At 39.7% G+C, this 13,968-nt stretch overlaps 1 protein-coding gene and 1 non-coding gene across 2 annotated transcripts in view; both read right to left on the bottom strand.

The window, feature by feature from the left end:
• Qrich1 (glutamine rich 1) overlaps window positions 1–13,106 on the bottom strand; it is a 44,844-nt gene extending 31,738 nt beyond the window's left edge. Inside the window, exons 1-2 of the mRNA XM_015487230.2 lie at window positions 12,850–13,106; window positions 59–388 (exon numbers count right to left, since the gene is read on the bottom strand). Of these exons, the coding sequence (XP_015342716.1) occupies window positions 59–367 (309 nt within the window). The 5' untranslated portion in view covers window positions 368–388; window positions 12,850–13,106. The remainder of the gene's footprint in view (window positions 1–58; window positions 389–12,849) is intronic.
• LOC125613659 lies at window positions 7,013–7,118 on the bottom strand. The gene has a single exon (XR_007344224.1). It is a non-coding gene; the product is annotated as a U6 spliceosomal RNA (small nuclear RNA).
• Window positions 13,107–13,968: the final 862 nt, after the last annotated feature.

Raw genomic sequence — 13,968 nt, 5'->3', positions numbered from 1 at the left:
AAAAAAAAAGTTTTAACAGCAAATAGTATATTTAACATGCTGTACATTTCTCTTTTACCTGAACCTGCTGTGGCTGCTGAACCTGGATCTGCTGCTCTGGCTGTGTTTGTGGCTGAACACTGGTGGTGACTGGACAAGCAAGTTCAAGCAAAGACCCAGCCACTTCAGTGCTGTCTGTGTAAATGCAGTTCCCACCCTGTTGGTACACCATGGTAGTAGTGGCTGTCTGCTGGAACTCCTGAAGGGCTTCTGGACCCTTAGAGGCCAGTGAGTCCAGAAATTCCTTCATCCTGTGTTGTGGGACAGACCGTGCCTTCACTCGAATATACTCTTCAAAGGAGATGGTGTTCTCCAGAGAATTATTCATATTGCAGAGTCCTTAGGGTTCCTAAAAATAAATGAGCAGAAGTCAAATTATGCTATTATTTTTATATCTTAAAGTGTATAGAAGCAATCAGCCTGGTATCAGAGTAGAAAATTCTGGAATCCAAAGTAAAGTTTTATTATACCACCTTACTTTTACAGTGGACTGTGTTTGAAAACACTTTTTAACATTTCTTAAATGAGCTGTATCACACTGAAAACAGAAAATAAAAGCATGCTTCACAGTACTGAATGAAACAGGCTGAAAACACATTCCCCATCCAGCACTAGGCCAGTCCCATCTTCTCTGCAGAGCCAAGCACTGGACAGTAAATGTCACATGCAAAAACTGTTCTCTGACCATCACAGAGAGTACAAACAAACAAAAAGAAAAGAGATAGGAGCAGAGATTCCGTATGACATATTATTTCTGTTCCCAAGTATGTCCTTCACTGGAGAGACAGGTATGTCACCTAGCTGTGGAAAGAACCAAGAGACAGGGGACATGTTCTTCATCTCTCATCAGAAACACACACAAAAAATCTCATTTTGTCATAGACTGCTTACATTCTTTTGTAGAAAGGCTTAAGAGGATGAACTCTGAAATCAGTATACTTGAGTTCAAATCTCAACTTGATCTCAACTGTATAACTCTAGACAAGTCAATGAACTTTAGTTTGTTTATAAAATAGGAATAAAACAGTACTTACCTCTGAGTTCATGAGGATTAAATATATAAGAAGCACTTAGAAAAGTACCTGAGACAAACAAGCAACACTATGAAAGTATTAACTAATTTTATTAAAATAATTGTGGGGAGAGAATTGAATAGTACTTGAAATAATTAGGTCACTACTAAAATTCAAAAGTCAATTCTGCAGATTTTTCATTAGGTATTTATTTATTTAAGAACTGATATGCAGAGACTGACAGTAACTCAATTACCTTGGAACAATCATGCAAACTAAGAATACTGAGTGACCTGAAGCTTCCACCTTTGCACCACCCTCCTTTGACCAATACTACCTCCAGAACAAAAGCAGAAATGGATGAAAGAGTAATAAAAACCAAGTGAAGCTTCTTGACAAAAAGAACATTCAATCTCAAATGTCTGGAAACGTGATTTATTTCTTTAAGCAATCATGCTACAAATATTAGTCTTTTTTGCTATGCAGGTGCTCTGCATTATGTTACAGATTTCAGGTATGTAGAAAACCATCTCTTTTCTTAAACCTGGTTTTTAACTGGCAGACAAGACTACCCTAGTCATCTCTAAATAGCTCACACATGGAAGGTGCTTCTTCTAAACCTGTTGCATTTGGAATTCAATACGGAACAGGAAAATTATAATTCCTTCTTCCTGTAACATCTATAACTTACAACCACAAATCATACAATCTAGTTATATATAAACACTAGGGAAAAGGCATATACTACTTTTCCCTAGTAAATAGTTAATATACTATTTACATATATAACTATATTTATATGAAAAAACTATACATCCACATTCAAGAGGGAATGCAAAGAAATATGTATTTACTGCTATTAAATTACTGATGCTGGCATTATTTCTGTGTGATACTATATATTAATACATAAATTTACATTTGGGTACTTTCAAACAAACAGATCAGCAATGAATCTTAACTATGCATACAATGTATTATGAATATATTTCTCCAAAAATAAAGAACATATTTTTTTCTTAACCTATCTGAAATCAAAATTTCCAGACCATTACCCTTAGGAGGGTCCCTACTTCTCAGTAAATCCCAAGCACAATTGACTGCAGAGAACAACTACTACATGTCACAGAGATGTAAGGTGATAGCCTCTTCTCTTCTGAAACAACACTCATTTGCCACTTTTCCACTACTTTTTTGACCACTTCCCTAAGTCCAGCTTTCCTTTCTCCCTGCTGCAGGGGCTTTCAGTTATCTTGTTTCAAAATAGAAAAATTAAATCTACTATGAGACTTCAAAACAACATTATCAATGATGTCCACAGCACATACAAAGAGAGTATCAAGGCCAAGCATACTGTCCTTCCAATAGATTCAGAGAAGGCTACTCATTGTGGGTGACCCACAAGTACTCACTCTACAAATCAGTAAAGAATGTGTTACAAGTTTTCCTTTGTTTAATAGCCTCAAGGCTGGATTTCCTTAAGGCATTTCTTACAATAAAGACCCAATTCACAAGGGGATCGGTATATAATCATACATACCCCACTGCTCAAAAGTGGTCAAGGGAGAGATTATGTGAGAAGCTTTTACTGGGTCCTCTACAATGCCAGTGCATTTCAGTTTTTCACCTTCATTATAAAACAACAGCTAGTTCGGGTACACACTTCCCAGATACTCAGGAAAAGCACTTAGGAGTTCCAGGACAGCCTGGACAATTCAGTGAGACCCTATTTCAAAATAAAAAGGGCTGGCGATGTAGCTCAGTATTCCTCAGTACTGGGGGGAAAAAGAAAAAGAATAGCAAGGCTAGTGATATTGCTCAGTGGTGGAGCACTTGGATCCCAGAACTTCAAATAAAAGTAAAAAAATAAGAACAGAACAGCTGCAGGCACAGAAACGCCTGACTGTAATGTCAGCGATTCAGGAGGCTAAGACAGGATGATCACAAGTTTGAGGCCAGTCTCAAAAACTTAGTGAGACTTTGTCTCAAAATAATAAATAAAAAAGGGCTGGAGATGTGGCTCTGTGGTAAAGTGCCTCTGGGTTCAGGGTTCAATCCTTAGTACCAAAACAAACAAACAAAACAAACCAGCAAAGGTCAACTGGAACTTAAATTTCCTAAATTTATTTTCTTCAACATTTTAGTTGAGCTAGGAATGTGGTACAGCACTTGCCTGGCAAGAGTAAGGCTCTGGGTTCAATCCCCAGTACTGCCAAAAAATAAAAATTGCTTTGTCACAGTAGCTATGATTCTAGTACAGGCAATTTTGAAAATTCAAGCAATCTCAAGTTGGGTTGTTGTTTTTTTTTTTGTTGTTGTTGTTGTTGTTGTTGTTGTTGGTCCTGTTTGCTTTTGAACCTAAAGCCTTGTCCATGTGAGGCAAGCACACTGCCACTAAGCTACATCCCCAGTCATTTATTTTATTTTGAAATAGGTATCCCTAAGTTGCAAAGGCTAGTTTCAAACTTGTGATCTTCCTGCCTCAGTCTCCTATGCTGCTAGTATTTTAGAGTAGCTGGAATTACAGGTGTGGGCCATTAGGCTTGGCCATCAAATCAATTTTTAAAAAAGCAAAGACAGTCATGCAAGAAATACTTTTTTTGTCAGCAATCTGGGAGATAATAAATACAAGTAAATACCCATTCAAAGAAATACTTAAAGTTACAGAGCTGGAAAACTTTCATATTAAGAATTGCCCAGTAGGGGCTGGGGTTGTGGCTCAGCAGTAGAGCGCTCGCCTCACACGTGTGAGACCATGGGTTCGATCCTCAGCACCACATAAAAATAAATAAACAAAATAAAAATATTGTAGCCTATGTATAGCTAAAAAAAATATTTTAAAAAATAAAAAAATGAAAAATAATAATTAAAAAAGAATTGCCCAGTAAAGCCAGTCCCTAGGTTAAAAGGTTTTATTTCCCCTCACTCAAATTTCAGAAGTTCAGGTAGGACAGATTAAGCTTCATCTCAGGTCTGATATTAAGTATGAAGAATTTTACCACCATTTCTTCCTAGATACAAACTTCTTTCAATATTCAATTTAGAATTCCACCTAGTTCTTTGTTATTTTGTTTCTTAATTTTTGAGATTTTTTTGGAGGGGGCAGTGATGTGAAGCCATAAAATGTAAAGTAATAACAGCTAAAAATATGCTTTGACCTCTGGTTTTTGATCTACCAGTCTTAAATATTTATCAATTGTCCAGGAGAGTTTAAGGCATTTAAATCACCCTCCTCTCATGATAAACCTCTGCCAATCACATTACTTTTTTTTTAATAATTTTTTTAGTTGTAGATGGACACAATACCTTTGTTTATTTTTATGGGGTGCCGGGGATCAAACCCAGTGCCTCATTCATGCTAGGCAAGTACTCTACTACTGAGCAACAATCCTAGCCCTTACTTTCTTTTTTTCTTTTTATAATAATAAGGATATTGAAGCCCAGAGACACTCCACCATTAAGCTAGATTCCCCAGACTGTTTTTTGAGACAGTCTTGCATGTTGGCCTGGAACTTTCAATCCTCCTGCCTCAGCCTCTGTAGTTGTTGGGATTACAGGCATGAGCCACCACCTTTCCCTTATTTATTAATTTTTTAAAATTTTTTATTTTATTTTATTTATATGATTTGAACTCAGTGCCTCACACGCTAGGCAAGCACTGGATCACTGAGCTACATACAACCCCATTTATTAATTTTTACAACCCCTATTTATTAATTTTTAAAATGTGGCACCTTGTACATGACAAAGCACATGCTTTACCACTGAGCCATACCCTAGACCCCTTTGCTCTCTCACAAGCAATTAGCTTAGTATAGTTTCTATTTAATAAACCTTTTAAATAAGAGCATTTCATGCCACAATAAACTAGAGCATTTTTTTAAACCAACATTCCAAAGACAGTAAAAACCATTTGGCCCATGCCATCTCCAAACAAATGCTTCCTATCAGGATTTCTAGAATAGTACATTCAAAAGAATTACTACAAGAAAGTCTAATCCAAATATAAATTTATTCCCTGAGCAAAAGAGCAAACAAGTTGGATATTAAGTTCTCAGAAAGAACTGAGCAAAAGCTTCAAAAAATAGATGCTTATAAAGAAGCAAAATGTATTCTTTAGGGCTGTGTGTATAGCTCAATAGTAAAGCACTTGCCTAGCATATATGAAGCCCTGGGCTGGATCCCCAGCACAAAAATAAAATGAAAGTAATTCCTTAAAATTTTCATCAAAAGGGCTGGGGTTGCAGCTGGGTGTGGTGGTGCATGTCTGTTGTAATCCCAGTGGCTCAGAAGGCTGAGGCAGGAGGATTTTGAATTCAAAGTCAGCCTCAGCAATGGCAAGGCACTAAGCAACTCAGTGAGACCCTGTCTCTAAATAAAATACAAAATAGGGCTGGGGATGTGATTCAGTAGTTGACTGCCCCTGAGTTCAATCCCCAGTAACAAAAAGGGGGGATGGTGGTGGTGGCTGGGATTAAAGTGCAATGGTAGAACGCTTGTGAAGCATGTGTGAAGCACTAGTTCCATCCTCAATACCACATAAAACTAAATAAAAATAAAAAGACCACTGGGCATGGTGGTCCATGCCTGTAATCTTGGCTCGGAAGGCTGAGGCAGGAGGATCACAAGTTCAAAGCCAGCTTCAGCAAAAGGGAGGTGCTAAGCAATTCAGTGAGACCTTGTCTCTAAATATAATACAAAATAGGGTTGGGGATGTGGCTCAGTACTCGATTGCCCCTGAGTTCAATCCCTAGCACCCAAAAAATAAGAATAAAAATTTTTAAAATAAAAAATAAATAGACCAACAAGGTTTTTTTTCAAAATATTTTTTAGATGTAGATGGACACAATACCTTTATTTATTTGTTTACTTTTACATAGTGCTCAGGATCAAACCCACTGCATCACACATGCCAGGCAAGCATTCCTGCACTGAGCTACAACCCCAGCCCCCAATAAGGTTTAAGTAGAAAAAAAAATTATAGAACTGTTAGAAAATGCAAACACACAGATATTTATCATATTCTTCTCTATTCTTAGAAATGTTTGATGTATTCTATAATAGGGCTGAGGTTGTAGCTTAGTGGTAGAGTGTCTAGCATGTGCGAGGCACTGGGTTCAATTTTCAGCACCACATATAAATGAATATATACAGTAAAGGTCTCTTCAACAACTAAAACTATTTTTTTTTTAATTCTATAATGCTTCATGTTTTGTTAATCACTGGTCATGTATTTAAAGTGTTTTAGACCATAGAGTACAAAACTCTCTGCTGTGCTACAATGGTAGGTGGGGTTTGAAGCAGAAGTCTCTGCTTCTCAAATGCTATTTTCTGTAAAATTCCACAGAATTATTTGAGAATCACTGAATCAGAGGACAGTAAGAGATTTTAACAAATAATAGATTCAATGAAGAATTTAAGAATTTTTAATGGAAAAGACAAATTTGAAGGAACATAACAAATCTGTTCATTTTTACAGACTAAATCGTTTCTGGTTTCCTTTCTTGTCCTTTCAATTTGCCCTCTTGAAGTATCCACCAGACTTACCCATCCCAATAATAAAACCTCATCAAGTTAACATTTGACCTGACACATGCTGACAAGTACATACTGCTTAGAATAATTAAAGCTTCAGAAACATATTCAAAAGTCCTCTCCAGCCAGGTGTGGTGGCGCACACCTGTAATTCCAGAAGCTCGGGAGGCTGAGACAGGAGGATTGTGAGTTCAAAGCCAGCATCAACAGCTGAGGTGCTAAGAAACTGTTAAGACCTGTCTCTAAAATAAAATTCAAAATAAGGATGGGGATGTGGCTCAGTGGTTGAGTCCCCCTGAGTTCAATCCCCAATACCACCCCCCAAAAAATAAAAAAGTCTTCTCCAAAAAGAAAAAAAAAAGGCCCTCTCTACCCATAAGATCAGATTATCATTTATCTATAATATTTGTTTTCAGCATACTTTTTGTAATATGGAATACTTCATGAATTTGTGTGTCATCCTTGCTTGGGGCCATGTTAATCTTCTCTGTACTATTCCAATTTTAATATATGTGCTGCCAAAGCAAGCACTTTTTTCTTTGGTAGTACTGGGAATCAAACCAGGGCCTTATACATGCTAAGCATGTGTTCTACGCCTGAGCTGCATCTCTAGTCCCTCAGAACATGTTTTATTAAAATATTCTGGTCCATTTAGAAGTTAATTTCGCATGATGTGACCTAATAATTTGTCTCTGTACCACTTATTTTTTCACATTTCTTAAACTGGTGCGTTATAGTTATACATAACAGTGGGATTTGTTATTTCATATTCGTACATGCAAACAATATAACAATATAATTTGATCAATAATATTCCCCAGTATTTCTACTTTCCCTCTCTGTGCCACTTATTGAATTATTGAAATCTCTTTGCCTGACAAATTGAAACATCAATGTTATTATATAATTAATTCATATGAATAAGAACTGCTTCTTTTTGTGTGTGATTCCACTGACCTTTCTATCATCTGATTAGCTTTAAAAAAAAAAAAGCTTATTGGACTGGGGTTGTGGCTCAGCAGTAGTACCCCCGCCTAGCATGTCCGAGGCCCTGGGTTCAATCCTCAGCACCACATAAAAATAAATAAATTAAATAAAGGTATTGTGTCCAACTAAAAAATAAATCTTAAAAAAAAAAAGGCATACTAACATGGGGTCATGGAATTTCTTGCCCAGAACGTTTTGGGATTTTCAAATACTTAATGACACTGAGACACATGTGTAAAAAAGCAGTCAACAGGGCTGGGGATGTGGCTCAAGCGGTAGCGCGCTCTCCTGGCATGCGTGCGGCCCGGGTTCGATCCTCAGCACCACATACAAAAAAACAAAGATGTTGTGTCCGCCGAAAACTAAAAAAAAAAATAAATATTAAAAATTCTCTCTCTCTCTCTCCCCCCCTCCCTCTCTCACTCTATCTTAAAAAAAAAAAAAAAAGCATAGAAGCTAGAGTGGTCATTTAAAAAAAAAAAAAAAAAAGCAGTCAACACAATTTTATTACTATATCCCAGTATTGTTTAATTATACATTAGGAAAAAAAACTGTCAAAATATATCAGAATACTAACAGTAGTTATGCCCAGCTAATAGAATAACAGGATTTAAGTTACTTCCTGTTTAATACTCTGTTCTTTTCACAAGTTGTATTAAGTCAAAAAAGTAACTAAAGTCATCCTTTTCTACACAGTGATCAGACTGCAATAACAGTAACAGATATGAAGACAATTCTTGTAGATGACAATATAATTTTCCCTCAATATATGAAAACAAACAAAACCATCTAGCACCAAAAACTTACATAAGATTGTTAACTTCTTCAAGATGATACTCACAATACACAAAGGCTGAGCCTTGGAAATAAAGAGAAGCTTGAGAATACTACCCTCCATAACCCCAAAGAGACAAAAGATTCTTAATTAACTCCAAGTCAACGACTTGGTGAGCAGAAAGAAATTAATTAAAATACTTCTATAAACCAAGAATCTGTGAGGATCTTTGAGTACTCCCAATTTCTGTGAGCCAAATGAGATTAATAATGAAAAAAAACGGACTAATGGAGGGTATAGAGTCTATAAACAAGTATTTTGCTTCTAAATACTTGAAGTAGAGCTGCTTTCAGAACAATAAAGACAAATTAGTCCCTCATCAACAGATCCACATTTTCACTACTAAGTACAAACAGATCATTGGTACAGACCCGGTATCTGCTCCTGTGGAGCTCAGTACAGTGTGCAGAACAGTCCCTCAACACATAAGCTATTATTTTATAACTAGAAAAAAAGATGGCACCATGGAAAAACATTACTCTAAAACAATAATCATTTCCATAGGATTGGGGTTTTTTGTTTTTCTTTTTTTGCTAATTTCTTTTTTTTCTATTTAGGTACTAAGGGAAGATCTAGGTACTCAGCAGAATCACCCCCTCTTGGGTCACTTCCAGACTCTCTATACAGCTCTGCTGAATAGGTCTTGAATTTGTGACCGGCTAAGATAATTTGAGCTGCCTCAGAGAGTCCTGCCTCTTCCTTGGGCCTCAATCCCCTCTTAAGAATCCCATCTACTCTAGCAATGGCTCCTCATAGTTTACTTAAGTCTGATTTGAAGACTACATTCATAAGAAAAAATTAATTTCCATTTTGAGGAGTTACAGTCATGTTTGTCAAAATTAACACAAGGAATTAACACATGCCAGACAAATGCTTTACCACTTAGTCACGTTCCCAGTCTCTCCCTACATATCTTTTCTTAAAGATACTAACCTACTACAAGGTTTGTGATAGAAATTACAGAAATTATCCCACTGGGCCACTCATCTGACCCATGCCGTTATAGGAATCTCTAATTTGGGGGCATTTTCACCATGTTTCTATTCTGGGATAACACATACTTTCAAACAGAAACTTAAAATTCATATTCCTACCAAGTACTGATAGGCTGTCAAGTGGCACAAACACCTGCATTAGCTAGTGAAGTTAAAATATCCATTTCATAACACCAAGCAATCCTGCCCCTAGATATAAATGACACCCTCATTTGTGTAAAAGATACTTATATAGGAAATGTTCATAGAAATTTTGTTAGCCAAAAACTGGAGGCAATTCAGATGTTTATCAACAGTGGAACGAATAAAATTATGGTATATTCATATAACAGAATATAATATTGAAAAGGGAATCAACTACAGCTGCAAACATGGACAAATTTGAAAAGCATAATGGTACAAGGAGGTGACAATAATGAAGCATGATTCCACTTATATTTTAAAAACCAAATATTATGTTTAGGAATACAAACGTGGGAAATGTAAAATGAAAAAGAAACAATGGGATTATCACACAAGTCAGAATAGTAATTGTCTCTAAGTACTGAGAAACTGTGACCAGGAAGGGACACCATAAAGGTTTCAGAGGTTTTGGCATTGTTCTATTTCTTAGAGAAGTAATTATATCGGAGTTCACTCCATAATTTCTCTCTCATTAAATTGTGCACAGATCATATCTGTACATATAATGTATACAAATAAATATTTCATAATTGTCTTAAAAAGGAAAGCGTCAGCTTTCTGCTACAATTCATCAGCCCTACCTACATTTTGCCCTGACGTAAACACTGACCCAAAGACCATTCCTTTTCCCCTTTGAGCAAAGCAAAAAAATTAATGTGTCAATTTTTCATGCAGTCACTTCAGTTTAATAACAGAAATCACAATGGGGAGGGGGGAGCTTGATGGTTGAGCATGTGTTAGACATGCACTAGGCCCTGGCCTATCCAGAAAAAAACAAACAACAACACAAAAATCACAATCCAATAGGACAGGTGAAAAAAAAAAACACAATGGAAGCATTTAAGTCAAGCCTGAAGAGGACTTAGAACATCTGGAACAAAATGCGGGGAAACAAAGTAACAGAAAAGAACAGGTGTTCACATAACATCTCATTCTGAGGGCAATTCGGAAATAAAAGACCCTCACAAATAAAAGGTGGTCATTTAAAAAGCAGACAAGCAAGAAGCATGAGAACATCAAAAACAAACTACAGCTGATCAAATTAAAAGAAAACATGCAAGCTTAAAGGAAGACATCCCTAAATTTTGAAGCTTCCATAAAGGAGGTCACCCATACGAAAGCCTCTCACTATGGTCATTTTATTGGAACAATTCAAACTTTAAAAAATTCAACTCTATTTTATCTTTTGTTGAAATGGCAACATGAACTGAAAAGGAGATGTGGAACTGTAGAATTTCTTGGAGAGATACACAAACAATTCATCACAGAGGACAAGATGATATCTAATAAGAAAATCTCAGTTGATGAGATAATGGAAACATTATTTACAAACAGCAATTTAAAAGATGTCTACCGAGATCAAAACAAATATGATCCAAAAGGAGGTGACAATAATGACAAGAAGGTGACAATAATGAAGTATAAAAAAAAAATAAAACAGTATAACAAAAAACAAGTATAATAAAATTATAAGTATGTCCTAGATAAACTTGTGTTTTTTTGTTTTGTTTTGCATTTAGGACGTTAATTAATGCTTTGCTATGCTAAGGTTGCAATAACACTTATATTTTAAGAGAACAATGTTCAAGCAACAAACTGTGGCTGGTTTTAAAGATGTAGCAGTCTCCCACATCTTCAGTTTTCCAGCACTTAGCAGATTCTGGCAGACAGTACCCAGAATGACTGACAGGATTGTAATGTTTCAATAATAGCAGGAAAAAACTATGCACACATACTTCTAGCATATGAACAATTTTAACTCACCAGTCACCATGTTGCATGTATTTCTGCTGCTTGTCCTGAGTTCTTAAGACTTCTAACATTCTGAAGAAGATAGAACAAAGAAGTTCCTTCCATCCTCAGCCTCTTTTTAAGTTTTAACTTTGTTCTTAAAAAAATACAGTGTATTAGAAAAAACTACCATTATCAAATTTGATTACTAATTTATTCCTCTTAGCTTCCTTTTCTTCAATTTTAATGATTTGAGAATGTAAAATTAACTGGCAGCTATTCTGTCTTTATTTCTTTTGGACAAACCTAGAACTCCCTTGCACCAGAAAACAGTGCTGGAGTGAAGGGAAAAAATTAAAGGATTTAAGTCATTCGACTTCTACAGTGATACTTGGACAGATTTCTGCGGGGAAATGGGGGGCGGGGGAGGGTGGCGCGGAGCATTGTTTTTTAGGTTGTTCAAATTTGTTCTAGGTAACTTCTTGGCTGAAGTAAGGCCGGCCCTTAGACTAAAGTAAGCCCCTCCCACCCACGCGGAAGAAGAAAAAGAAGAAAAAAAAAGAGCATTTAAAGATTTAAAGTGACATTTTAGAGCTCAGAGTTTTCATATCGTCCACATAAGAGCATTCCCTTCCCGAGCGCACAGAGGTGACGTGTATGAATTGCGCTTATGGAAAAACTGGTTTCTAATGAAACGAAACAGGTAGTACAGAAGGGCCTTGAAATGTTAACCTTCCCTCCCCAGCACAAAGCCCCAGTACAAGCTGAGGAAACCCGAGGGGGCTCATTGCCCTCTCGGAGCAACAAGATTCGTTTTTTGAAGCAAAGCAACACCCTCCACAGGCACCCACCCTGCACATGGACCTAGGGTAACCGCGTTCTTTGAGGACAACCAGCTATCTCGCCAGCCTCGCGGAGAAGCGGAGCCGCAAGACACACAGCAAAGCCGCTAGATTTCTCCGCAGACATAGGTCACGGTTGTCCAGGGACGTCACCAGAGCAAGAAAGGCTAAACCCTCAACCTTCCCCAAACAGCCAGCCGTCTGCCCGCAACCCCCCAGCTCAGAAGAGGCGTCCTGCGCGCTCTCAAACCGGCACCGCCACCCAACAGCAGGGCGCGCGCCCCCAAAGTGAGGGTCGCGGGCGCGCGCCCTGCTGTNCGGGCGCGCGCCCCGGAAGCAACTCTTGCCCATGGGCCACAGCTCTAGGAGCACAAATATCCGGGACGGGAACGCGCACGTCGGCGGCCACGCGCACTAGGAGGGCCGCACAGCGCGCGCGCCCCCGCACGTAAAAATAGGCTGGGGTGCGCGCCCGCGCACCGCGCCCACCCGAATCCCCGGCCCGCCCCTCCCCCACCCTCGGGGCGGGGGCAAGCGAGCCCAGGGACGTTCTCAGCTCCGGAGCCGCCCCGAAGTCTCCTGGGCCCTGCGGTAAAGGCTCAGCCGCCCCCGCCCGCCGTTGTGTGGAGTGGGCCCCCTGATCCAGGCCCGCAGCCTCGCCGCATCCCCGCCCCCATCAGAGCCCTCACCCGGCGACGTCACCGCCGCCGCTGCCTCCGCTCTACCCGCCGGCCCCGCCGCACCGCCCGGGGCCCCGGTTCTGCCGTCGCTGCTCCAAGACCGACAGGATTTTCTCCTCACAGCTCCCTGAGCGCCATCTTACATTCAACCTTTACAGCCAATGAGTGCCGAATGCCCCTCTCGCGAGAATCAGAGGATCGGATCCCGCGAGAACTAGGACTGCCTCCCGGCCAGACTTAAAGTGAACGCTTCAGACTAGGAGGCAGCTGGGCTCCTGGAGCTGAGAGCAGACCCCGAGGTGGGGGGCGGGGCGTCCCGCCCACGGACGCTTCTCCATGACGGGCGGAGCCATAGTCGGGGTTCAGTCTAGCCGGAGACGCTAGATGGGCTGGGACTTGAAGCTTGCTCATTGAACCCACCTTCTGCCGCCCGCTGGAACCTCCTTCGGTCTAGCAGCCCCACGTGGGGCGGAGCCCAACCCGTCTTGGCCTCTCACTTAAGGTGGCCTCCACAAACCTCTGACCTGGGCCCAGCGTCCCCAGCCGTACTCGGCTCAAGAAACTTATGGGTCATTTACATCCTAGAGGGCCCAGCATCCAGGACCCTTGCAATCCACTGCCATCTCAGCTCCGCCTTCCGCACTCAGGTCCACCTTAAAGCGGGCCTCGGGTATCCTGGTGTTTGTATACAGGGAAAATGTGGAAGGCAGTTAAAGCTGCAGATACAGGTATTGCCAGCAGCCCCCATTACCCCAGAGGGCATCCAGCCTATTGTAATCCCTTATTGCCTCCAGAGCTTTGCACTTGTTCTCTTGTCCTGGCAAACTTACCATGGCCCCTCTGAGTTCCTCATAAGTCATTTCCAGTCTGGATCAGAAACATCTTTGCACCTTTGCACTGGCTTAAGGAGATGGCTCACCCACCCTGTTTGGTCACCCACATTTCCCTTTTTCTAAATGAATTTTAAAGCTTTCGCAGCGTTTATGCCTCATTACTCTGTGCCTGGCACATACTGGATGCCCAATAATTATTTGCTGAATGATGGGAAATAGGCCTCTCTCCATCTGCCTGGCACAGACATAAACCTACATCCCCTTTGGCACAGGGCTCCTAACTATGAAGCAGCAC

This window comes from Marmota marmota, unplaced genomic scaffold (assembly GCF_001458135.2).
Source record: "Marmota marmota marmota unplaced genomic scaffold, marMar, whole genome shotgun sequence".
Classification (NCBI taxonomy): Eukaryota; Metazoa; Chordata; class Mammalia; order Rodentia; family Sciuridae; genus Marmota; species Marmota marmota.
This window is presented reverse-complemented; position numbering and strand designations above follow the sequence as displayed.